The sequence below is a fragment of the Pangasianodon hypophthalmus genome, chromosome 15 (genome assembly GCF_027358585.1).
Source record: "Pangasianodon hypophthalmus isolate fPanHyp1 chromosome 15, fPanHyp1.pri, whole genome shotgun sequence".
In the NCBI taxonomy this organism is placed as follows: domain Eukaryota; kingdom Metazoa; phylum Chordata; class Actinopteri; order Siluriformes; family Pangasiidae; genus Pangasianodon; species Pangasianodon hypophthalmus.
The window spans coordinates 4997830-5022434 of NC_069724.1; the positions used below are offsets into that span (position 1 = coordinate 4997830).

The 24605-nt window shown below is 40.3% G+C and overlaps 1 protein-coding gene across 2 annotated transcripts; it reads left to right on the plus strand.

Annotated features, from left to right (window-relative positions):
• Window positions 1–5152: 5152 nt before the first annotated feature.
• On the plus strand, window positions 5153–24167 carry esrra (estrogen-related receptor alpha). Of its 2 annotated transcripts, XM_026938700.3 has the most exons (8): window positions 5153–5648; window positions 8322–8431; window positions 16345–16731; window positions 17370–17486; window positions 17634–17747; window positions 18629–18796; window positions 19343–19612; window positions 20638–24167. In XM_026938700.3, the coding sequence occupies exons 3-8, from the start codon at window positions 16350–16352 to the stop codon at window positions 20889–20891; spliced, it is 1305 nt and encodes a 434-aa protein (XP_026794501.2). In that variant the 5' UTR covers window positions 5153–5648; window positions 8322–8431; window positions 16345–16349; the 3' UTR covers window positions 20892–24167. The 2 variants fall into 2 exon arrangements, with proteins under 2 accessions (XP_026794501.2, XP_026794502.2); XM_026938701.3 differs by lacking the exons at window positions 5153–5648; window positions 8322–8431 and adding an exon at window positions 8481–10219.
• The last annotated feature ends 438 nt before the right edge of the window (window positions 24168–24605 follow it).

Sequence of the window (24605 nt, forward strand, 5' to 3'; positions counted from 1 at the left end):
TTGGACGCTAAAATCTATTCTGGACATTGTTTCATTTTCATCATTGACCTCATTTTTATGGACTTGAAATAAAAAAATATTAAAACCATCATTGTTTATGGCTTTTTATGTGACATAGACCTAAATATTATGATACATACAGTAGACCTAGCATAAATACATCTTTCTGGTATATTATCATGCTGAAAGCATCCATCCCAATGTGGATTAACTGTAGCTACAAATGGACAAAGTTGGCCAGCAATTATGTTCAGATAGGCTTTGCCATTCAAACATTCTTCAATGGGTATCAAGAGCCTAATGTGTGCCAGAAGAACTTTTCCCACACCGTCACACTACCACTACTGGCTTTACACCAAACAGGATGATTCCATGGATTTAAACCATTTTCGCTTGTGCCAAATACCGATGCAAGAAGAGCAAGGATTTTTCCAACCAGCCAACTTTTTTCTACTCATCAATGGTTCAGTTTTGAGGGTTCTGTGCAAAAAAAACCCTTACTTTTAATTTTTTTAACCTACCACACACATATAACAAAATATAACAAATATATAACAAATATATTAGGTTTTTTTGGACTGTTAAAACCACTCATGAGAGAGGGAAAGAGGAATAAAAGAACAGAAGGAAAGAAACAGAAGACAGGAAAAAAAGAAAGAAGAAAAAGAAGAGAGAAAAGAGGAGAAAAAAAATGACTGGGCCCCAAGTCCCAGCAGTTGGGAGACTGCAAGTTTGAATTCTGGAAGTGATCAGAAGTTTACAGAGGAAAAATTGGCTGTGCTGTCTGGGTGGGGGGGATGGTATTACTCTCTCTCATGTCAATCACAGTGACACTAGCCAATCGTGGGTGTCCGTGAGCTCGTGTATGTGAAAGAGGGCAGATAGCACTTTCCTTAGGGTGTGTTACGCCGCCCTGTGATGCAACATGAGCAACAGTTTGAAATGTTGGCTTGCTACATGTGTCTTGGACAAAGTATGTGTTAGCCTTCACCCTCCCTGGCTGGTGGCTGTTGTATGATAGTGGAGAGATGGCTGGTGAGTGGGAACTGGCACGTAACCAAATTGGGGAAAATAATTTTTAAAAAATAATGAATACTTGTGTGAAGGTAGATGTGTACCTAATTAACCGGCAACTCAGGGTATAAAAGATAACCATCATTTTTGAGCTTTAAGTGATTCCGTGTAAATGGGAGTCAGGCATGGTATCCCTGCACTCACAGAAAAAACAGACGATGACATAGGGCTCTTTCACCACTACAGATGCATGATTATGGGCAAGCTGATCATGATTTACACCACACAGAAAAGGCTAACATTAGATGAAGGATATATGATCCTAAAACGAAATTTCGTTTGTGATCTGCAACTCTGAGATACCCGAGAGAGCACCAGTAGGCAGACAAGATCACACCATCAGCCATTATCTGCAATGTGGAGTACAGATGATGTAATTGTGCTATGGTTTGCATCAGAGCCTGATCTTATATAACACGATCCAAAAGTGTGTCGGTGACAGAACTCTCATCACAAAACTGGCATGTCTGTGACTGAAATGTTGCCACAAAATATACAGAAATTGTGCATCACAAAATAAAACAAAACAGGTTACAAATTTGGTTGTATAGAAATGTTCCATTGCTCCAGTCGAATTCTTTTTGAGCATAAAGAATTACACGCTGCTCCTGAGTGGCCACAAATAAAATGGCCTGACACTTAAAGAAGCAGTTTGTCATTTTTAAAGTCCTCTGCTGCCTACAAGGTGAATTCCAATTAACAAACTCTGACAAGCTTTTCTTTTTTCCCTAACCAACCCATCCTTCTTTTTCTGAAACTACATATGTCTCATGAATTGCTTTTTAGGGAAAAGCTGTAGAGCTGAGCTACACTGCTCTGACTGGAGACAAAGCCTATTTCTGGATTGGAAAAATATAAACATAAAGCTAAAAAAAAAAAAAAACTAGTCAGATAAACACAATGCAGCATTGCAAATCAAATTTATCTAAGTCATTATTTTGATTGTATTAATAATTATATCATTATAAGTCTAGGAGAAAGGAACAAACGGCACCTTTAAGTCATAGCAGAATCAGTTTAGAAGGTAATGTCTTATGCAGTCTTATGCACAAGAGCTTGTTTTGTCTCCTGAGGGCTGACTTAAACTTTGCAAAGGACATTTCTGCAACTCTGCTGTCACATCTGACCTCTACTAATCACTACACAGAGGAACATGGCTGCCATTCTGCTCCATGCTGCCTGCATGGTCGTGCTCTCTCTAGACTCACTGCTGGGGCAAGCTGTCACTTTATGTAAAAGAATTAGGTTATGTTACAAAGGTAATGTAAAAAAGATTTGTAAGATGTTGTGTTAATTACATATTATCACTAATAATATGTGTGCATGTCTGTATGTGAGCCTGGGTGTGTGTAGGCATGTGCCTGAATTTCTAAACTTGAGCCTGCCCAAGACTTCTAAAAATGTATGTCTGCTTTACAGAGTGCAATCGGTTGCATTAAATATAAGAAGAAGAAATTATAATACAGTATATCCATGTAAATTGGGTGACCAAACATCCTCTCTTGCCTAGAAGTGATCTTTTTAATGTAGCGGGATAGTTTAAGTTGATTAAATTTTTTTTATTAAAAAAAAATAACGATTTTTTTAAACTATGGAAGTATGTGATGAGTGTCATCCCTGCCCATTTTCCTGCTCAGTTTTTTGTTGTTGTTCTTTATATATATATATATATATATATATATATATATATATATATATATATATATATATATATGTGTGTGTGTGTGTGTGTGTGTGTGTGTATATATATATATATGCATATATATATATATATACATATATATGTGTGTATATATATATATATATATATATATATGTGTGTGTGTGTGTGTGTGTGTATGTATATGATATATGATATAATAACTTATATTTATTTCACTCTGTACAACAGTTTGAGGTCAGAAAATCAATGCTTGAGACGTTATGCATACAAACAGAACCAGCCCACATGCACTAGTGTCTCCTCAGCTGTCTCAGCCTCTCAAACGTGTGACCTTGTGCTCAAGGACGCTCGGCGTTGACGTCACCACTCGACAGAGCCGCGTGAAGCCTCGACCACTAGAGGGCGCAACATTGTTCCCTATAATTATATACTGCGCGTCTGTATCCTACTCTTTACCTTCAGTCTATTTATAGCCTGGGAATTATTGATGACTGGCGCGATTTGCTGACGACTGTATAACAAAAAGGGCTATGGAGACATAACAAGGACGAAAACATCACATAAAGTGTGATAAAATTCTGTTTAGAGTTACAGTACAGGATGGGGTTATGAATAGTTGAGGACAAATAGGCTATGCTGAGCTCACTACTTCCACATTGTACAGACTACCTTCATATGTAAGGCCATGTTGGAGATGGTTAAGTTACTCAGGCATGCACAGACACCACTCAAGACCTTGTGATTTGTTTTAAAGCATGTTGCCTGCATGGGTTGTGTACTATGCACGTGCCTGGGTGTTATATTAGGCTGCAGGAGACAATAGGAAATTGGATAGTGTAGCCTCTACTACAGCCTGACTTCCCGTTTTTTATAGACCATGTGTGACTACTAGTATTTGTATAGTTGCACCTGTCTTGGGGTCATGACCCCAGTCAGATCTGGCAGCATTTCGGCATGCATGACTGATGCATGACCTCCTTACAGCAAAAGTCATAACAGTTTACACAGCACTTCTGGCAAAAAATGGCCAAAAAAAAAAAAGAAACAGAACTGCAATCCAGGATGGCGCTGCTTTGTGTTACACTCCTGAACTGCACAAAGCAGATGGTTAAAAAATAAAAGGCTTCTCCTGTCGTGACATGGGTGATAATTCTCTAGATGTGGACATAATGCAGCAGCACAGAGCACTTCCGCTGAAATGCGGTGTGTTGCCTATGCGGCGTCGGGGAATGAATGACCTTGAAGTCAAGGTCGCGTGCAGCTTCTCAATGACACCGGGAACACAGCGTTCCTCCCCTGCAGGCTATATACAGCTCTTTTATTACTGTATCCCTGCATACCCAGAGATGACTCATCTTCTCTCATTTTTATGTTTATGATTTGTGAGATGGTAGATCAGGTTGGGTTTTTTTTCCTTCATCAAACCCGCATGATCCCTGAGGTCATTCTTCCCGCACGGCGGCGGACAGCACGCGCGTGTGTTTCCGGTTCGAGTTACCGGTGGCACTGGAGACTTTCAGGCTTGTTTCCTCTGGTCTGCTCGCTCACTCTGTAGGGAGTGAAGTGTGTGAGCTGCTGCTGGTGCTGTAGTCGAGCCAGCTGACCGGGGGAAGGCCGCAGAGCTGGGTCAGTGTCACGAGACCGAGAATTTTCCATGCCATCTAAAGCCATGCGGGATTTACAACCGGGCCAAACGCATTCTGCCGCATTACAACACCACCTACTAGCCCCCAAAGCATACATCACACACATTAGACCATGTGTGACACCGTGTTTAGGCTAAATCCTTGTTTATATTATTATTGCATATGATAAATATGAATCAGAAGTGAGCTCAGACAACTCATGCATTTTTATTTGATTTATTTTAACCCAAACTTAAGCACAATTACACAATCTTTAAGCATTTTGTAACAGCGATCTGTTAAATATTGAATGTGATAAGTGAGATTTTGTAACTCAAGTCACCCTGTCTGTGCACACACACACACACACACACACACATCACTGCAGTTACTTCATATCCATGATCTAATAAAATAAGCTTCTGAATATCTGAGTCAACTCCAGTGTTAAAGCTCTGTAAACTACCAGATCTCTCTCTCTCTCTCTCTCTCTCTTTTTTTTTTACTTGTTAAAAGCCTGAAAATAGAAACATTCCAGTTAAGTTAAGCAATAAAAAAAAAAAGCTGCAAAAGATCAAAAGCATGTTAACTCGTGAGTCAGAGAGACTTCACTGTAGGCCCGAGGGCGAATCCCGAGTCGCTCCCTACACACGCGCACTACATAGGGTGTCTAATAATGGCTTCTGCAGCCTACATAGTGCACTCAGGATCTAAGAGGAACTCGTTTGGGATTCTCTCTGGCGTTGCGGCGTTGATGACGAACAAGCGGCATGGAAAAGGACGTAACGGAGAGAGAAAGGGAGGAGGAAGAGCGCGTGTGTGAGAGAGAGAGAAACGGAGAGAGGGAGAGGGAGAGAGAGAGAGAGAGAGAGACGTAAGCAGGATCAGCGGAAGACAGGATTCAGGCTTCCAGTGGCAACTGAAAGCGCTTTATAAAGCACCTCAGAAAGCTTTCCAGCGGACAAGCACTGGATTAAAAGCCCGTTCTGCTGGTGTGCACTGAAGATCTCGAGGTGTCATGTCACATTTATCTCGTGTGTAGTCTACAGGCTCGAGCTCCAATCGCAAAGCTGCTGGGAGATTAAAGTTGATCGCCACCCGGAGCCACGTTCAAGATATAGCCTCACAATTTGTGCGCGCGCGCACGCGTGTGTATGTGCGTGTGAGTGTGTGTTTATTAAAACCGGAGTGTGTTGTTGGAGGACAAGCGACGATGTTGTGCGACTCGTGAGACTTGCACCTTGTCACCCAAGTCGACTTCAGCAATATTTTTTCCACAAATGCTGGTAAGTATCTTGTTCAGAAATAACCTGATCTCGAGCCTAACTCCAATCTTCACACACACACACACACACACACACACACACACACACACTGTGTGTGTGTAATTCACTATCCACTGCACCTACCTAATCATCTATTCTGATAGTGTCCAGATATCACTAAGTTTACTTTATAAATTCTATCTTCTTGCTCTTCCTTCATGAAGTCCTTCATAACAATATGCCAGATGTTTTTTCTCCCCTTCCAGTAGTTGTGTAGCAGGGGCATGGTGTGTAAAGTAAAGAAGAAAGTCCGCATAGGCTGGAGCAGTGTGTTGATGCGTGCTGACCTTGATCATGTTGTCCTAATCCTTAGTCCATAATAATGTGTACACTACATCGGTCATTTCCCATTGGCCTTCAGTTTGCAGTCCGAAAATAAACCCGGACCCACGTCACAGCCTCATGAGGCGAACTGACATTCAGTGAAAAGTGTATCTTTAGTGTATAGAAATTGCATGATTCTGTTGAGGACTTAATGTATGATAGTCTAATTCATTCAGCAGGCACTTTCAGGACACTCCAATGTGCCACCTGGTCCACTTTGACCTACTAAAATAGACTATCATTCATTGGTTAACAAGATATTAAATAATAAACCTGGTCGGTCATGTGTACAAATCTCTCCCTAATTCAGGAGTGTGCAGTCTTCTGAGTGCATTGTGTATTACTTCCAAAACTCAGAAATTCACTTTACGGGCTTGTTCAGGCCACCGTCCTCCGAAGGACTGGGATTGACATGGGAATCCTTGCTCTTAAGAAGAAGTAATCCAATTTTAGAAATTAACCTTTCGCCATTCACTTTGCAAAGTCACCTTTAGAAGTCTGCTTTGGCAATCTTTGCTGTATGCTCTCATTGCACGTGAGCTTTAGCCAAAAAACCAAGAAGGCTAATAACCCTTGTTTCATATCTTGGCCATGAATTGGTTTTACACACTGGCCTTCAGATAAGGCAATCAGTCGATCTGTGACTTCACCTCATGTGTGATGTGAGAAGTTTTACTGCACATTTTATGCAGTTGCTGTGACTATCTCAGTCTGATGGCTCGTACGTCTCTTTCACCTTGGGCATCGTGCCACTTTTTCTCTTTACTCCCTTGATAATGTTAGTGGGCTGTATTTCTCTGCGGTGTTCATTCCGTATGAAAGCAATATACGGAACAAAACTGCATTCTGGAAACTAATCTCTTTGGCCGGTCTCTGGGCATCACATGGCACATTCTGACAATGGCTTTGCCTTTATTTTAAACCTGATATTTTATATCATATTTTCAATAATTCCTTGACATTCAGATTTAAAGTTCTGGGCTGTTAATAGTCAGGCAAAGGCAACTTTATTAATTGATGGTTGTTATCATATCAATTTGTTTAGCCTCTGTATCAACTAAATCTTTTACATTAACATTAAATGAGTTGCTCTTCATGTATTATAGAAATACCAGTAAAAGTATGAAAGTCATTCATTTAAAAAAAAAAGTACAAATGATTGTTGCAGGTCTAAGAACAGTCTACCTTTCGCACCTCTGCATATCTCTTCTAAGATCTCTCGCCAAGTCGTTACTCTAAATACACAAAGTTGAGTACTTTTACGCCTAACTTGAGTACTTAAGCTTCTTGATCTTAGCATTGTTTGCAAGTGTTAAATACATGAATTTCATTTAATTATACATGCTTTGGTAAAACAAGCCTTTCAAAACACTTCCATATAGTCACACGGAGTATTCTTACAAAGTTCTTCTTACTTTGAATTAAATCCCATCTTAACATGTCAAACATGTCATTTTTTTAAATTCATGATAACATTTATCAGCAATAAACTGCACCAATTGGAAGTTTCCTAGTTTTCCTATTAAGGAAACCTTTAAAAGTAGAAATATCTGCCTATAATTGAGTCCATACATTATTGTTCCTCTTTCGACTCACTTTTTTTTGTGTTGTCAACATCTGTAATCTCTCTCTGTATCTCTTAAAGCTTGGTAAATTATCACCCAGGTGGAACTGTGTTTTTCTGCATGCGCATGCAGTGCGATAGAGTGAGTTGCCTTGTCTGTCCTTCAAGCCCTCATGTGACTTTGACCTTTGGAATGTGTTGGAGAAGGAGGGGGGGAGTATTGTGAGCAGAAATAGTGAGTGTGTGTGTGTGTGTGTAAGAGAGAGAGAAAGAGAGTGTATGTCCCCCTGACATGGACAAAGAGTGTGTGAATGACAGTAAGCAAGAGCAGCAAATGTTTGCCTTTGAGAAAGATGAAGAAATAACCTACTTTCCCCATCCGTCAGCATTTTCTGTCTAATGGTGTTGATGCAGTGTGATAGACAGACAGACGGTCTGTTAAAGGCTGAAAATCCAATTCAGCCCTGTATGAGGTATAAGGGTGCGTACTGACTATATTCTGTGAGGTAGTCTTCTTTTCAAGTGTCATACATCACTTGAAAAGAAGACTACCTCACAGAATATAGTCAGTGATAGCCAGGATAGACAAGCCTGAAAAGTTTAAGTGTACATTTAAGTGTAATCTTGTTAAATGCTTTACTAAATCCAAAGTATTTGGCTTACAAGCTTGTTTCAGTTCTAGCTTCTATAATTAATACAGCGTGTCCATATGTAGTTACTCATACAGGGTTGCTTCTATCTTACAGTGTTCCTGATGGCTGGAGGAAACTGACCTATCGTCACACATCTGAAGACAAAAGGAAGTGAGTGGACATTGTTCGTAGCCCACGCGGGGCTGAACGTAAAAGCAAAAAAGGTAGGGCATCTCTCCGAATAAATTCCAATTCACTAGACTCTTGAATGGGAATCTAAATCAGAATTAGTTGAAGAGATATTACTCCCAAAAGGAATCTGTCCTAGTGGATTTACATGAAACAGGCTATATAGTTAAGCAGACAGCACTAGACTATTTTTACAACCATGGCACTCCAAGTGGGGGCCCCGGGGTCTGCGATTTTTTTTTTTTTCTTTTCAAGACAAACATCAATAAGTATAAAAGTATAAAAACAAGTATGCCAACTTAAATCTAATTCAATAATAAAACTAGGAGGAGCGCTCTTGATATATGCAAAATATTTCAAGTCTACATTCAGATCTCGGGTTGTGGTCTGTGAATGACTGTAAACCTCTAACGACTTCAATAAATAGATATGCTCATACTTGGTACTGAATATTTAGTGGCAGAGGTATGGTGGTGTACCAGGGTTCATTGCTGCCTCACAGCTTCAGGGTCCCTGGTTCAATCCTGAGCTTTAGTTTGTGTGTCTGTGTGAAGTTCACAGGAGTTCTCTGTTTTCCTTCCATCTCCCAGAATCATCCCGTGGCTACATTAAATTTGCTACATAACATAAAATGGCTAGATTAAGTGTGAATGAGTGTGTGAATAGTGCTCTGGGATGGACTGGTATCCCATTCAGGGTGTGTTCCTGTCCATTCACACTCATTGTTCCTGGGATAGCTTTATCCTGACCAGGATAAAACCGTTACTGAAGATGAATAGAATATAGATGAATAGATGAATAGAATAGATGAATAGAATGGAGGCATAAATGAATATTATGTACGTGTATGTGCAAATAGATACATGATATGGCTGAAAGTATGTGGACACCTGCCCATCACACCCATATGTGCTTTCTGAAGAACCCATTCCAGATTTAGTCACCATTTGCTGTTATAATAACCTCCACATTTCTGTGAAGGCTTTCCACTTTGGAGCATGGCTGTGGGGATTTGCATTAGTGAGGTCAGGCACTGATGTTAGGTGAGGAGGCCTGGGGTGCAGTCGGCGTACCAGTTCATTCTAAAAGTGTTCAGTGGGGTTGAGATCAGGGCTCTGTGCAGGCCTCTCAATTTCTTCCACATCAGTCTTGGCAAACATGGACTTTGTTTTGTGCACAGTGTCATTGTCACGAGGCCCTTTATTTCCAGTGAAGGGAAATCTTAATGCTACAGCATACAAATACAATCTAGACACTTGTGTGCTTCCAACTTTGTGGCAAGTGTTTGGGGAAGGTCCATGTACTGGTGTGATGATCAGGTGTCCACAAACTTTTTGGCATATAGTGTATATTTCACTTAATCTCTCAATGTTTTGTGTATTTTGAGATGCCTTTCTGCACACCATGATTGTAAAGAGTGGTTATTTAAGTTACTATACCCTTCCTTAGCTCAAGAATACTTTTGGACATATAGTGTACTTGACTTGACCAGCATTACAGCTAAGCATCTAATTTTTATTCACTAAAGAATTGTAGTGGCTATTTATTTCGAGAGGAAAAAAAAAAAAAAAACCTGTCAGGCTGTTAGTGAGCTGCTCCTCCTCTTCTTCCTGATGAATACCCAATGAGTACAGCCCATGTGAGGGGAAAAAGTGAAGTTTACAATGCTGTTAACTCGGATACTAGATTTACGCGCCCTAAAATTGGATTTTCGTTGCTAAAATTACAAATAAGTATCTAAGAAACAAATATTCTGTGAGGAAACACGACGGCTAGAGTAAGGAAATCTAGCACGCTTTGCTGCCTTCAACACGGCACAGGAGGTAAGTTAGCAATCACACCGAGTATGCTAAGCTAACTTTGGCTAGCGCGAGCCTGCGTGGTAACGGTAGCTTGTGTGTTGTTGCTATATTGTTAGCTTGGTAGGGCCTCCAGGGTGGTTGTGGCTTAGAATATACATCCGAGGAGCTAAATATTTAGACACACGAGCACAAAAATGGAGCTGTGGCATGTAGTGTGCTGTGTTTGACTGATATTAGATGATAGCCGTGCTAGTTTGCTAGCTAGCATAGGTTCAGAAAGACCTGAGCAAGTTATCAGCCATATGTTAAGTGTTATCTGGGTTAGTGGAAGTGACACTTGTGTGGTGGTCGTTTGAACTCCTCTGGAGGTTATTCAGTCGAACCCTGGAGCACTGACACACACACACACACACACACACACACACACACACGGTTGGTTTGCTGCGCTGTTCATTTGCATCAGGTCGTTTTTTTAAAGCAGCAGAGATTTTTGTCATGCACCATTTGATCAACCGGCGCCTTCTCAAGTCATGCACACTGAAATATGAGCGACGGTTAATGTGTTTCTTATGAATAAAAAGCACTTCAGACATGAGCTGTGATCACCTGCCTTCCCCTGACCATGTTTTTAATCATGTAACATTGAGGTTTTACTTCTTTCATTCAGTGACCCTTTCTGTTCTAACCTCATGAACCAAATGTTAAGCACATTAGACATCATAGTGTGTGTGTGTGTGTGTGTGTGTGTGTGTGTGATCATATTTATTTATTTATTTATCAGATTTTTCTCCTTGAGTTTTCTTCCCACAGACCCCAAATGAGTTAGTGTGAAAATGTAGATTTAGAGATCATATCATATATATACCTGGGTCTAAATCCTGCTGCTGCATGAGATATTTATAATCAAATCAGGGTTTCTTAAACTTTTTACAACCAAAGACTCCTTAAACTAGGGGTGTAAACCTAGATATGATTTTAAGTCTTAAGACAACGATTCAATATTTGACAACACGACTGAATCTGGTACGATTTCAATCCGTAAGGCAACGATTCGATGTTTGATGCTACCAGTAAATCTGGTACGTTACGATCTGATTCATTTAGTAGTCTCTGGTTGATATATGACCAACCATGTTCAGAATCTGCACTAGGCTTACCATTAATTTGTGAACGATGATGTAGAAAAGGACTAATTTAAGTATCAGCGTTATGGGCTATTTACACACCAGTTTAAAAATATTAATTCTATTTAACAAACCATTTATCAGTTTCTTTTCTCAGTAAAAAAATCGATTTATAATCCATTCTAATCGCTAAAAATCGAATTATGATTGTCGCCTTGATTTATTTCAGTCATTGCCTTTTAAATCGACGCATGGATCCAAATCATCTGATCGTTACACCTATATAAGAATTCCATAGACTCACTCAGCACATATTTATCTTATGCACTACTCAAATAATAGGCTCATTATCATTCAGATGTGTTTTTTTTAATGCCTCTGCTGCTAGGTGATAGAGGCATTATGTTTTGTCTCTGTGTTTGTATCTGAAGAATGAGTGGTTGAATATTTGTAGGATTTATATAGAATTATCATTGTAATCAGCAGATGAACTGTTTTGATTTAGGAATTGATCCAAACAGAATCAAGGTCACAGCCAAATGTCTGAAGTACAAGGTGTCCCAAAAGTCTCCACAAACAGGAGACTGTGTACGGCAGCAGCACATCGGTCGTGCCTTCGTCAGTGGATGTTCGCCAGTGGATGTCCACTTCTCAGTTGGTCCATAACACTTCCAGTCTTTTTGAATTTGCTAATAAGTTTGGCAACAGTGTTGTGTGTGATGTGTTTGCCTTGTTTCCTTTTATAGTCCATCGCAACCTTGTGACAGCTTCCCCATCCAACCATGAGAATGATTTCAATACAGTCTTCTTTTCTCAAAGGCATTTTTAAAGACTGTCTGGGGAAAATATATATATGTGCGTGTGTGTGTGTGTGTGTGTGTGTGTGTGTGTGTGTGTGTGTGTGTGTATATATATATATATATATATATATATATATATATATATATATATATATATATATATATATATATACAACTAATATTCTAAAAAGTGTTTATTTCCTCTATGTATGGAGACTCCCTGTAGTTTTGTTTTAATAGCTTCCTTCTTGTTTGTTATAGTGAGATGTTACAGAAATGTAAATCAAGGCCTATTTTCTGCCTATTAATGATTTTTGCCATCAGTCCATTAGTCAGTCCATCTTGTAGGACTATCTATCTTGTATCTGTCTATCTTGTTAGTCATTGTAAGTGGCATGTAAATGTAGGATTTGTATGGACTCGCTACCACTAGATGAAATGATTACACACTCGCATTGATTCAGACATGGTCACGATATATTTTAAGGGTATTGGAGGCAAACAAACTAGTCACAAGAAGGACTAGACTTGTTTGTGGCACAGGCATCCCCGTCAGTGCCGTTGGCATCGAGTTCTACTTGCTGTTCCAGAACTTTCCTCTAGCAGAGCAGGTCCGAGTAGCAATATGACAAAAAATATTATATCCCAATACTGGACATTTCTGCCATGTGTAATATGTATATAGGTTTGCCAGCAAAACAGTTTAAAAAAAAAAAAAAAAAAAAAAAAAGAAAAAGAAATACATGAAATGCTTTTATTAAATGTCTACAAAAACAAGTTTAACACTGAAAAAGAGAATGGAAAATTCTATACAAAATTATAGCTTTATTATTATTATTATTATTATTATTATATTTGACATCTAATCAGCTACTTACAGTTAGAATTTATTATTATAAGAATACTGACAATACGTATTGACACATACTGAAAATATATCATCATAGTTATCGATATTGTATTGTCATACTGCCCAGCCGTACCAAGATCCGTGGTGTTAAAGCTTCTCAGATATGACAAGTCTTCACTTGTGTTGCATATTTAAAATGTTGATAAATACTGCACATTAATAGTAGGAAGTCCCGAGTGTGTTTGCGCTCGTGTCCTTTCATTACAATCAGAGAGTGTAGCATGCTTAGGTTGAGATGTGTGGAAGGGTGATAGGGTGTAATGTCAAAGTTCACCAGGTTGCGCAAGTGGTGGAGCACAGATTGTGAGCATTGGGCCATAGTTATACTCTGTACGCTGCCCAGAGTACACTCCCATCTCTCACTGTCGCTCATGTATGCATGGACTGCAGATGACATTGGAGACACCTGCTGTCAGTTCTGTTTCTCATCAGATTCCTGCATGTCTTGCCATCATCTCTGTATATCAGTGGTGTGGTGAACACTTTGAGGTTAGGCTTTTCACTGCTGGCTTTTTTCCAAAAGAAAGAAATTGTGCAATAAATGTCTGTCTTAAAAATACGAAAATAGCAAAGTTAACTGCTAGTAAACAAGCGTTATGGCCACAACTGCTCCGTGTTCCAGTATATAGACTGTTTAAGGAGTTTTGTACTTTTCCAACCATCCCCGAAAGCATAGTGTAGAATGTCCAGTCTGCTTCTGAAATCCCAAAATGCACTGCAGTAGGTTAGTGTTAAAATGATGTACGCTGGCTCCAGAGTGGCGCAACATTCGTGATCTCTAGTTCGAATCCTGATGATGCCATCCGTGGACAGGAGCCAGGGAGCAAAATTGCCCGTGCTCTCCTCTCACTGTGTAACACACTAGCCACTAGCCATTCGTTGGCATCTGTTAGCTTATTTATGAGTAATCGGGCCAGTAGTGCTTTCCTTCATGTATGTTACGCTGCCCTGTGACGCAACATGAGCAGCAGTTCAAAAAGATACGGTTGTTTCAGAGGAAGCACGTGTGAGCCGTCACTTTACCTGGTTGGTAGCTGTCATATGATGGGGAAAGCTGTCTGGTGGGTGATCAAATTGGGGAGAAAATGGGTACCAATCCCCCAAAATATGATGGACCCCATCAGGTAGAGAATACCCATAAAGCACTTACAGGTTTGTAGGGAATAGAAATAGTGAGATTTGCATTGCGTGAGCTATTCTGAGCTATTTATTTTAAAACTAGCTAACCCTGTTTGATGATTTTGGTCATTACTAACATTAGCCAAGTGAGCTAGCAAGTTCTTTGACTAACAGTTTCCAGGTACTAGTTAATTTAATTTTAATTTGCATATCAGAAGGCACACTGGTACAGGGGGTAGCTTTGCCACCATACAGCTCTAGGGTCCCTGCATAGATCCTGAGCTTGGGTTACTATCTGTGTGGGTGTTTCACTTGTTCTTCCCCTGTCAGTGTTGGTTCCCTTTGGGTTCTCCGGTTTCCTCCCAGTGTGCAGGTAGAATTACATGAATTCTAGTGTGTCTCCCAGTGTTCATGAATTAATGAATAAATATGCATATATAGACCATGAGTGTTTAAAATCTTTTGTTTTTATACAAAAGTGTTACTGTTTCCAATGGAAATAATGTCAGTTTAATGCTTTCTTAGCAAATTTGACTCTTTGTAATTGGAATCAACCATCCAAGACAAGTGTCAGAATTTTTTTTGTTTTAAAGGTTTTGAGTTTAGGAGTACTTTTGACAGTTTGTCATAAGGTGTGTTCCTCAAGCCAGGTCAGTGAAAATGACTGTCTCACTGATGTGACTGTGAAATTTATCGTTTTGCCCGTAGACTGTTACCACGCTTGCCATTTGTAACAGTCAGCATGGAGTGGCAAGCCGATGATTAGCAGTCCGGTTTTACATCCGGGTTTGCAGCTGGCCAGATGAGTCTTTATTCCTTTTGAGTGTCATGGATACGCAGTATCGTCTGTTGTGTCAGTCATTATGTCCAGCTTTATTAGCTGTATCGGTGAGACGGGAGGTAAGAGGACACACTGATACACTCTGACAACCAGACTAGCCTGAGTTTACCAGCAACATACTGTAATTAAGATTAGCCACAGTGTGCTTTGACATTGCAAAAGTGAATTTATAAACATATCACTTATCCTCGGAAGGGCCTGCTTTTCATTTTAATTGTGTTGACATCAAAACAAGTGATATTGGTTTACGACCGCAGTGGCTATAGTGGTGTACACCAATGTTGCTATGTATTATTAAATGTCTTGAAGTGGCTGAGAGCCCGCATCTTTCTCAGGCTCTGGATATGATGGAGCTAATAGCCTAATCCCACAGCCACCTGGGAGTCTACAAATCTACTTCTGCCAATTTACCGTGGTTGCTGTTGTCATTACGAGCCTCTATCAAAGCAATATTTCCGATTAGGCAGTCTGATTGTCTTGTGTAATATCATATTTAGTAATGCCTTAGCTAACAGTTTTGAAATATCAGCAGTTTCAGGGAAAGGGAGACATGAGTCAGAGGTTTCTGAGGAAGGACGAGCTGTGGATCTGTTGAGTGCCTGGGAGACTGCCTGTCTCTGTCTGGCTTCTGTAGGATTGTACCTCCTCCTCCCTAGATTAATGACCCTAATCTGGTGTAGGCTGGTGAGGCCACGGTGTTGGGGATTATGAGCCAACGTTTTGTGTAGAATTCACTCTGTTCTGCACGCACACATCTAGCTTTCTAGATTTCCGTCATGACAAAGTTGTTTCATACTGGTGGATATTTGAATGTCTCTGCAGGCTTAATTTATCTAACTGCACATTGTGCATTGTTGTGAATGCCGCAGCTTGCTCAGACATGTATGACCCCTTATGAATTGTAGGTCTTTTGGGTCTTTTAGACTGTTTGAATTGAGATTTTACCCTGTGCTTTTATAGTGATGCTACATTTGACTGATGCACTCAAAACAATGGATGTTATTACATGCCTTTACCGGTAATATTTAGGCTTCTGCATCACTTATAGCTTTCAAGGAATATTTTTTGATGATGATTTACAGATTCATATTTGCCACAACATTTTTCTTTTTCATTGACTTTTTCTCCTGTTCTTGCTTCACCATGTTAAATCCGCTTTAAATCATCTACCTTACAGTGTTTGTAGGATAAATAACCATAAAAACGCCATCCTGTTTCCCAGTAAAGTGTTGGCTTCTGTTCACATGCAAGCCTTCCCAGTAATTTCTCAGTCTTGACAGTATATCTGGACTTTAAGTACGTATGTCAGTCTCACCCCCTATTCCTGACTCTTTCTGTCTTTCTCCCCACAGGTATCATGTCTTCCAGAGAGCGCCGCTCAGAGCTGCACATAAAGGCTGAGCCTAGCAGTCCGGAGGGCGGAGGCGGAGGCGGGAGGACGAGTCCCGGAGGCGTCTCTTCCGATTCCTCTCAGAGCGGTGGAGGAGGCGTACGGGGGGAAGGAACAGTACGCTACTCCTCACCTGTATACAGCCCAGCACTGCGCTGCCACTTTAAGGAGGATGGAGCCGATGGTGCGGACGAGGGCTCTACAGGCAGTAGCGGGGGCCGCTGCAAATACGCCCTGAGCACTCTTCCTAAAAGGCTTTGCCTTGTATGTGGAGACGTGGCCTCCGGCTACCACTATGGTGTGGCCTCCTGCGAAGCCTGCAAGGCGTTCTTCAAGAGAACCATCCAAGGTGAGCGCACCTGCCTGTCAGCAGGAGGAGAAATAATATAAATGGGAAGCACGCCTGGATGTATAACACTTTATCAAGGCTGTATTCACACTAGGCATTTTTTGTACAGAATTTGCTGCCTGATGCATTTTTATTGCTGATATATAAATAAAGAAAAAGCATCTCAGGTGATGTGCATGTTGTAACTACAACACTGTTGAAACTACTTACTTCTGCCTTGTATCCAATTATACAAGTTATCTTATATAGCTTAGGTTGCTACCTGTATTACTACTATTTATTACTATTAATAAAAACATTTATCAAGATTTTTTTTTAATAACCTAGCATTCTACCTTACATAAGGATTGGTTTCACGTTCCCTCTGAGCTCTGACATGTAATACAGTACTTTTCTAAATACTTTGCTCTAGCAGCAGTGTTTTTAAAACCGTCCATAGCCTCACAGCCTTTACTGTTCCGGTGGTTAAAGAGAAAAAAAAAAAACATCTAGTACATCCGTACACAGCCTAAATTATAACTTGCCAATATGTGTCAGGGTAACTAATGAGCTAGAACTGTATGTAAAAGAGGAAATATCATACATAAGTGAACTCTGGTATTTATTTTTATCCCTACCCCTCTTCACCTCCTTCACAGGCAACATTGAGTACAGCTGTCCAGCGTCCAACGTGTGTGAGATCACCAAGAGACGCAGGAAGGCCTGCCAGGCATGTCGCTTTACAAAGTGCCTCAAAGTGGGCATGCTCAAAGAGGGTAAGCAATTGAAAATAACGCAGCCTTTATATCAAAGTGAATGCACTCTGCTCTGTTTTATTCTGCTTTACTGTTCCAGTCACTTTAACTTCGATCTTTTCTGTTTCTGTTCACTTACATACTGTTTGGTATGACGTGTGTGTGCAGGAGTTCGTCTGGACCGGGTGAGAGGGGGGAGGCAGAAGTACAAGAGGCGGCCAGAAGTGGAGAACGCCATGTACCAGAGCACACCAATACCTGTAAAGAAAGAGGGGGAAAGAGGTAAATAATAAAATATATTACACAATTGGATTACTGTATGAAATACATTGGCCACGTTTAGATGCAATCCTGAGAGTGCGAATTCCAAGGCACCAAAACTGGTCGTGCATTCTCTGTCTCTTCTGTCAATCACTGCGAGAGTAGCCAATCGTGGCTGTCTGTAAGCTCATGTACGTGTGTTTCACGCTGTCCTGTGACGCAGCATGAGCAGCAGTTTGAAAAGATGCAGATGGCTGGCTTCGCATGTCTTCTAGGACACATGTTTTAGCCTTCGCTCTCTCCGATTGTCATATGATAGGAGGTGGGTGGGAGGGAATTGGCAGGTGACTGCCAAACTGAGGGAAAAATGGGGAGATATCCCCTCCAAAAATTGGCACTGATGAAAATCTCGTGTAATGTATAGTACATGCAATGCAGACCTAAAAAATATCTGAATTTCAGGATGTTAGTCTTGTTGTCACTTGCATTGCTGGTCCTACAAATCAGTCTCCACAAAACATACTCTAAACATTCTTATTATTCGAAAGGATGAGTCTGAATTCATGTCCTGTGACACTGTGTTTCAAGATATTTGCTGGATGCCGATCCCACCGTCTTATTTTAATTTTGAAATTGTTTAAGTCATTCCAAATGTCTAACATGTATTTTGTCTTATCGAGATGTTTTTGTACGCACTGTGCATTGTAAATACACACGCACAAAGTGTATACAAAAATTGAGTGTGAAATTTATTTACAAGGCAATTATTCAGTTTTAATAGATTACTCAGCTATTTTGTGTGCATAAAGATTAAATTAGGACCACTGACAGATTATTAGGGTACATGTTAATACTAGTGTGTCCTGCGTTATAATTGTTTGGTGTGTGTGTGTGTTTCTCAGGCTCCCCCAGCATCATTGTGTCACATCTGCTGGTAGCCGAGCCTGAGAAGCTGTTCGCCATGCCGGATCCACTGCAGCCCGACACGGCTCAGCGCACCCTCACCACGCTGTGTGACCTCGCCGACCGCGAGCTCGTCGTCATCATTGGCTGGGCCAAACACGTCCCCGGTGAGAAAGCAGACCTAGAGGGAGAGATGAAGCAGTGAAAGAATGGTCTAGATTTGAAGGTGCTGATAATAGGCTGGCATTTCTTGAAGCTGTTAAAAGACCAGCTGGAAAAGCACTGGAAAGGTAGAGAACCTGTCAGCCCGTTGTTTCGATAGCCTCCCTGAGGAGAGAGCTAGAACGTCTTGAGCACTAGAGAGTGCTGAGTAATCACACACCTTGCTGTGGAGAAACAGGTGCCTGGAGACAAAGAGACGTATAATTGAGAGAGTATCTGGAGGTGGGGATGCAGTGTGTGGGAAGTTTTTCACCTAATTGCCATCCAGGCCCACAGCAAGCTTTCCAGGCTTTTCCCTGCAAGGCGTGAGTGAGCGCCCTGGCTTTTGTTAGTTCCATGCTATTTTAAAGAGGGCTCTAAATTACCAGTTGTAACTCAGAATTCCAGGTTACAGTTGTATGCTTCAAAACAATAATACCCTGCACATTTATCCTTATAGTCTCTCTCTCTCTCTCTCTCTCTCTCTCTCTCTCTCTCTGGACGCTGTGCAGGTTTTCTGTCTCTGTCCCTGGCTGACCAGATGTCTGTACTACAGTCTGTATGGTTGGAGGTGCTGGTGCTAGGGGTGGCGTATCGCTCTCTGGGCTGCGAGGATGAGGTGGTGTTTGCTGAAGACTTTGTGCTGGATGAAGAGATGTCACGTGTAGCTGGCTTGACCGAGCTCAATGCTGCCATCTGCCAGCTGGCACGCCGCTTTAGGGCCCTGCAGCTGGAACGTGAGGAGTTCGTCATGCTGAAGGCCATCGCTCTCACCAACTCAGGTGAGAAGCTTTATCACTTCCAGTCTTTACCAAGATAACAATGTCCTGATTCAGTCTTACACCCAGTTGACTCCTATAGTTATTATATTTTCTGAACAATAAGACTCTAAGCTAGAAGCTTTTTTATTCTCATGCAGGCAGGAACGGGTGGTCAAATACAAATCTCACGGCACAAAGAAAGGCCACGTTGATTAACATGGGAGCATATTAGACGGCTCACGTCTGGTGTAAAATGGACTGAATTTGTTCTTAAAATTCTCAGTTATACTTTCATGTTAGTGAGAATAGAATATAGAGGGGCCATGTCACATTAAAATATGAAGGAAAAAAACCCAATGAAAATCAAATTCTGTTAAATGTCATTTTGTAATACTCTATGTAAAGAGCCTACAGCAAATACTGAGACATTTTTTGATTGAAGAAGTAAAATTTTATGAGGGTAGCTTAAGAAATCACACTAGGTACCAATGATGAAATAATTAAAAATTAATATGATTTTCATCGCTTCAAGAAAGCAACACCCTGTGATTTGTGCAAAAAAAAATCATCTTATAGACTGAAAAATATGGTAATCACTACTAATGCAGCAGGGAAAACACTAAACGCTGCAATACTATGGCCCTGTTACAATTCATCTTGCTGTTATTTTCCTCAAAGATGTAGTGCAGAAGAATAGTCAGCCATTTTGTTTCATGAGCCATACCCACATCAATCCTGTTTTGTAATTATATTGTAAAGAACAGAGCTGCCCACTGATTATTTTGCCTCCAGCAGGTAGAATGCCTGCACGACATCGGTTACTGTAAACATTCAGCCCAACCCCCCCACACCCAAAGCCTCTCTATTTGCTATGCAAATACTACAAGTCACATGTGATGGCCGTCGATTTTAAAAGCACACCTCTGATCTCTCAACACCGGATGTGTTAGCACACGTATTAGCAAGCCCCTATTATCCAAGTCTGGTTTGGTTGGTAGCTCACGCCCATCTGTCTCTCTGTGTCTTTGTCTTTCTCTCTCTCTCAGACTCTGTCTACATAGAGGACATTGAGGCCGTGCAGAAGCTGAGGGATCTCCTCCATCAGGCTCTGTTAGAGCTGGTGATGCAGCAGCGTCCGGAAGACCCTCAGCGCGCCGGCCGTCTTCTCCTCACGCTGCCCCTCCTCCGGCAAACAGCCAACCGCGCACTCACCACTTTCTACAGTATCAAGACCCGTGGAGGTGTGCCCATGCATAAACTCTTCCTGGAGATGCTGGAAGCCATGATGGACTCCCCTTAGAGTGAGGTACACAACGAGGTGAACAACGGGTCAGCAAAAGAAGAGAGGAAAAAATTAATCATTTTTGTAAGATGAAGAAACTTTTTTTTTTTTGTCTTTTAAAATGCAAGTGCAGCAGCCAAAAGGCAAGTCAGAAAGTCCCTTCAAATATCATTCATATGTGAAAGCTTTGATATCGAGCAGCAAGAAAGGTGATCTCTCATTCATTTGATTGGACTTATTTCTCACATCAGAACATTCACTCGATTGTTGGAATAATTTGCCCAAAATATACAAGGATATCAGAGTTAATCAGTTATTATCACACAGTTTTCTGTAGATTGCTTTAACAAATGGGACCTTCCATCAGTGTAACATTTAGGGGCTACAGCATTGCAAGGAAGTGATGTTTAGTTACTGCTATATGAAATCTCTTTCACCTGTAGCGCCCCCTTTTGAAACTATAGCTAAGCCATACAAACCACCACACAAATACAGTAATCCATTAGGTGACCTCATAAAGAGCCATGTTTAACCTTCTTGCAGTCCCACTCGTGTGTTTGTTTGTTTGTGTGTTTGTGTAGACCGTTTCATGTACCAGTACTTGCTGTACCATGTAAGTACTATCTTGATTTACCCAGATCGTTTTGTGGTTCGAATTGAAATATGCAAGACATGTACAGGAATGTTAGACCTGCAGGGTAAACGGGGGGATGTAGTAATTTACGAGTTACATTCGACAGGAGCGGAACTATAGTACATGCTATAACATGCAATATATTTTAAAGCAATATGTATAAGAAGTGCAAGTCATGCATTTTTCCGTATAGAGGGGGCGCTGTTGACTCAAAACTTTTGTTCTGTTCAAGCTGTATAATGTAGTGGTACATAAAGGGAATGCTGTCAAATAGGACACCACTCTTCTTCATGCAGTAGTGCACTCTTTATAGTTTAGCAGTCTGTTCTACAGAGTGAACGGCTAGAGAATCTTGAATTGTGTACATGAGTTTGTGTGTGTGTGTGTGTGTGTGTGTGTGTGTGTGTTTCTGTGCAGTGTGTGAGTGCACGGATGCATTGGTGCATTTAGATCAGGGTAAAAGAGCCACCTCGGGCCCTGTAGGCCAGCTGGCTCTGTACATGGAGTCTGCTGCTGTGCTGTGGAAAGACGTTGTTTTATAATCCGCCTGAAAGGACTGAGCATGAACTCATGCTCAAAGCTAAAGCTCAAGGCTTCACCTGATGTCACAAGTTCTTCACGTGACCAATACAATATTATACACTGGGAGCCCACACGGGAGACGGCACCGAGACTGATCATAGCCGTTAGTCGTTATGCCTCTGCACTCTAAATCCTCCCTCTGAAAGACTGAGAAGGAGCTGATTCAGGATCAAGATGGAGTGAAACTTGAATCCTCATGACAGACGTGGATGCAGCGCGTGGCCCTCGTTGGTCGTGCTCCGTATGACTTTCACTGTATGAAAGCAACACTTGGTACAACATGAAGAGCCTCACACTATGATGTAAAAAAAAAAAAAAAAGATCCCTCACAGCCCATGACCATTCTTGTAACTTTTTATTGACATTGTGTTGGTCACTGCTGTTTCCGAGCCGTTTTTGGGTGTTTCTTTTGCAGACATGTGTCTGGTATTATATGCAATCATTTTCAGAGCCCTACAACTCTTCTACCTTTATTATTTTATTATTATTATTAATTTTTTTTTTTTTTTTTTTTTGCATTTTAAAAACTCAACAGTAGGAAGAAAAGCCAACTGCTGTCCAGGCCAAGGCAGAATAAATAAGAAAATCGAACCACTAATCAACAGTTTCAGACCTCTGAGATTACAGTGTGTCTTCAGGGTGCTTTTCACTGTACGTTTCTAGTAATGATTTTGTGTGTACAAGATATTCTTGCATCCCATACACAGGTAATTCCCAATTCTAGGTGGTGATTGAATTTTCATAGATAATTTCCAATTAATATAAGCTTATCTTCTTGTAGGAATCCCCAGCCCAAAATGCCATGGGAATTTCTGATCCTCAAGTATGAGTTTCTTTTCTCCTTTGTGGTTTGTCAGAATTTGACCGACTTGAAACGTAGACTGTCTGTATATTACATGTCCTCAAGCTTGGTACTAAAATAAAGCAATCTGGTTGAATGTTGTAAAATATTACTTTTACTGTTGATTTTTTTTTTTTTTGCCTCTCTTTACAGTTTATTTTTCAACATTTTGCTTTTGTCATTGAGTGCTAACAATTGAAGAATAACGAAAGCCAGGGAAAGATATGTTAATGTATTTTAATGTAGCCTCGTAATAATAATAGTCTTGCAGATTTCAGGCAGTCAGTATGTGGTGTTGAACACTGAGTTATTTCCTCCATTTACTGTCTCGTTCTAGCATGGCATCAGTCCTGTTACCTGGCCGAAAGCTGTTTTTCAGTTGAAGCTATCTTAATCTAATCAACACTAAAATACTTTTGGGTTAGTTTCCTATATAAGTTTTCTATAAGTCTTTTCCTCTTTTGTATACAGAGATAAACACGTCTCTCTGTTCCTGGTCACGTTGCAGAATGTGTACAAAACTATAGATGTCTGGGTCCATTCAAAGGAAGCTGTAAACAATTGTCAATGTTTGTGTGAATAATAATAATAATAATAATATTAGCAAATATAATTCTAATACATTAGTGTTTTCATCAACTATCGACATTGTATGATGCCATTTTGTAATTGTCGACGTTATATGAGATTTTGGGATATCCGTCAGTGGGACGCATCATTTAGAAATCACTTAAAGTCACGGGTAGCTGTTAGCGTGTCTGTGTATATTTATGTAAATGAGCAATACCAGAATTTACCAAAACTCTGTTTTCACCTTTCTCTGTATAGTGACCTACTGTAAATCAAACCTCAGCAGTAATAACAGTGTTAAAAATCCACAGAAATGATACAGCTTATAAGGTAAAGAACAAATCAATGTTTGTATTTTAAAATATTGTATTTAAAAGATTAAATTCTATTTTTTACTCAATTTGCTGATGTTTATTAATATTATTTGGTTGTTTTTATTTTCTGTGGGTTTTAGTATAATGATTGTGGATGTCTCTGTGTGCTGTTTTTTTTTTCTTCTTCTTCGTAAAGCTAAATGGTTCTGCAGTAGTGACTCTTTCAGCAATTTGTTCATATTGAATCACTGTGATTAAACAGCAAACACTAAAACACCACAGGAACTTAGGGGTACTTCAAGATATTGTCGGTGTCATGTGTTTTGTAATAAATTAACACACGTCAGAACTTGCCATTTAGTCTGTCCTTTGTTATGATCTTGTTCATTTCCTGTGAAAATATTGTGTACAAACAGCACTGTGTGGTTTCAGCACGTTTGCTTTCGACATGGGACTGTGGTAACGTAGTACTCTCGCTGTTCAAGTGGTTAAAGTTGTAAGACCCCCAGCTAGCTACATTTTTAATCATTTATAAATATGAACAATGTAAAGGCACAATTACTGTGTAAACAATAGAAAACTGCCAGGAAAAGCAATGTTTTTTTTTTTTGTTTGTTTTTTTTTGCATTGGTAAATGAATCAATGCAGAAAAAAATGTGGCCTTCAGCTCAAGGTTTTAGTGATGTCAAGACAACAACCTCGCTCTTGAGAATTTCTAACACAATTTATATAAAAACGTCAGGATTAATGTTAGGGTTAATGAGGGTTTAGTGGTTCTATTTATTCATACA

Bases quoted from the DNA above. Each gene is read 5' to 3' on its own strand.
- esrra (XM_026938700.3), top strand. From the start codon at position 16,350: ATGTCTTCCAGAGAGCGCCGCTCAGAGCTGCACATAAAGGCTGAGCCT. The intron at 17,748-18,628 runs GTAAATAATAAA...TGTGTTTCTCAG, and splicing joins AAAGAAAGAGGGGGAAAGAG to GCTCCCCCAGCATCATTGTG. The intron at 18,797-19,342 runs GTGAGAAAGCAG...GACGCTGTGCAG, and splicing joins CTGGGCCAAACACGTCCCCG to GTTTTCTGTCTCTGTCCCTG.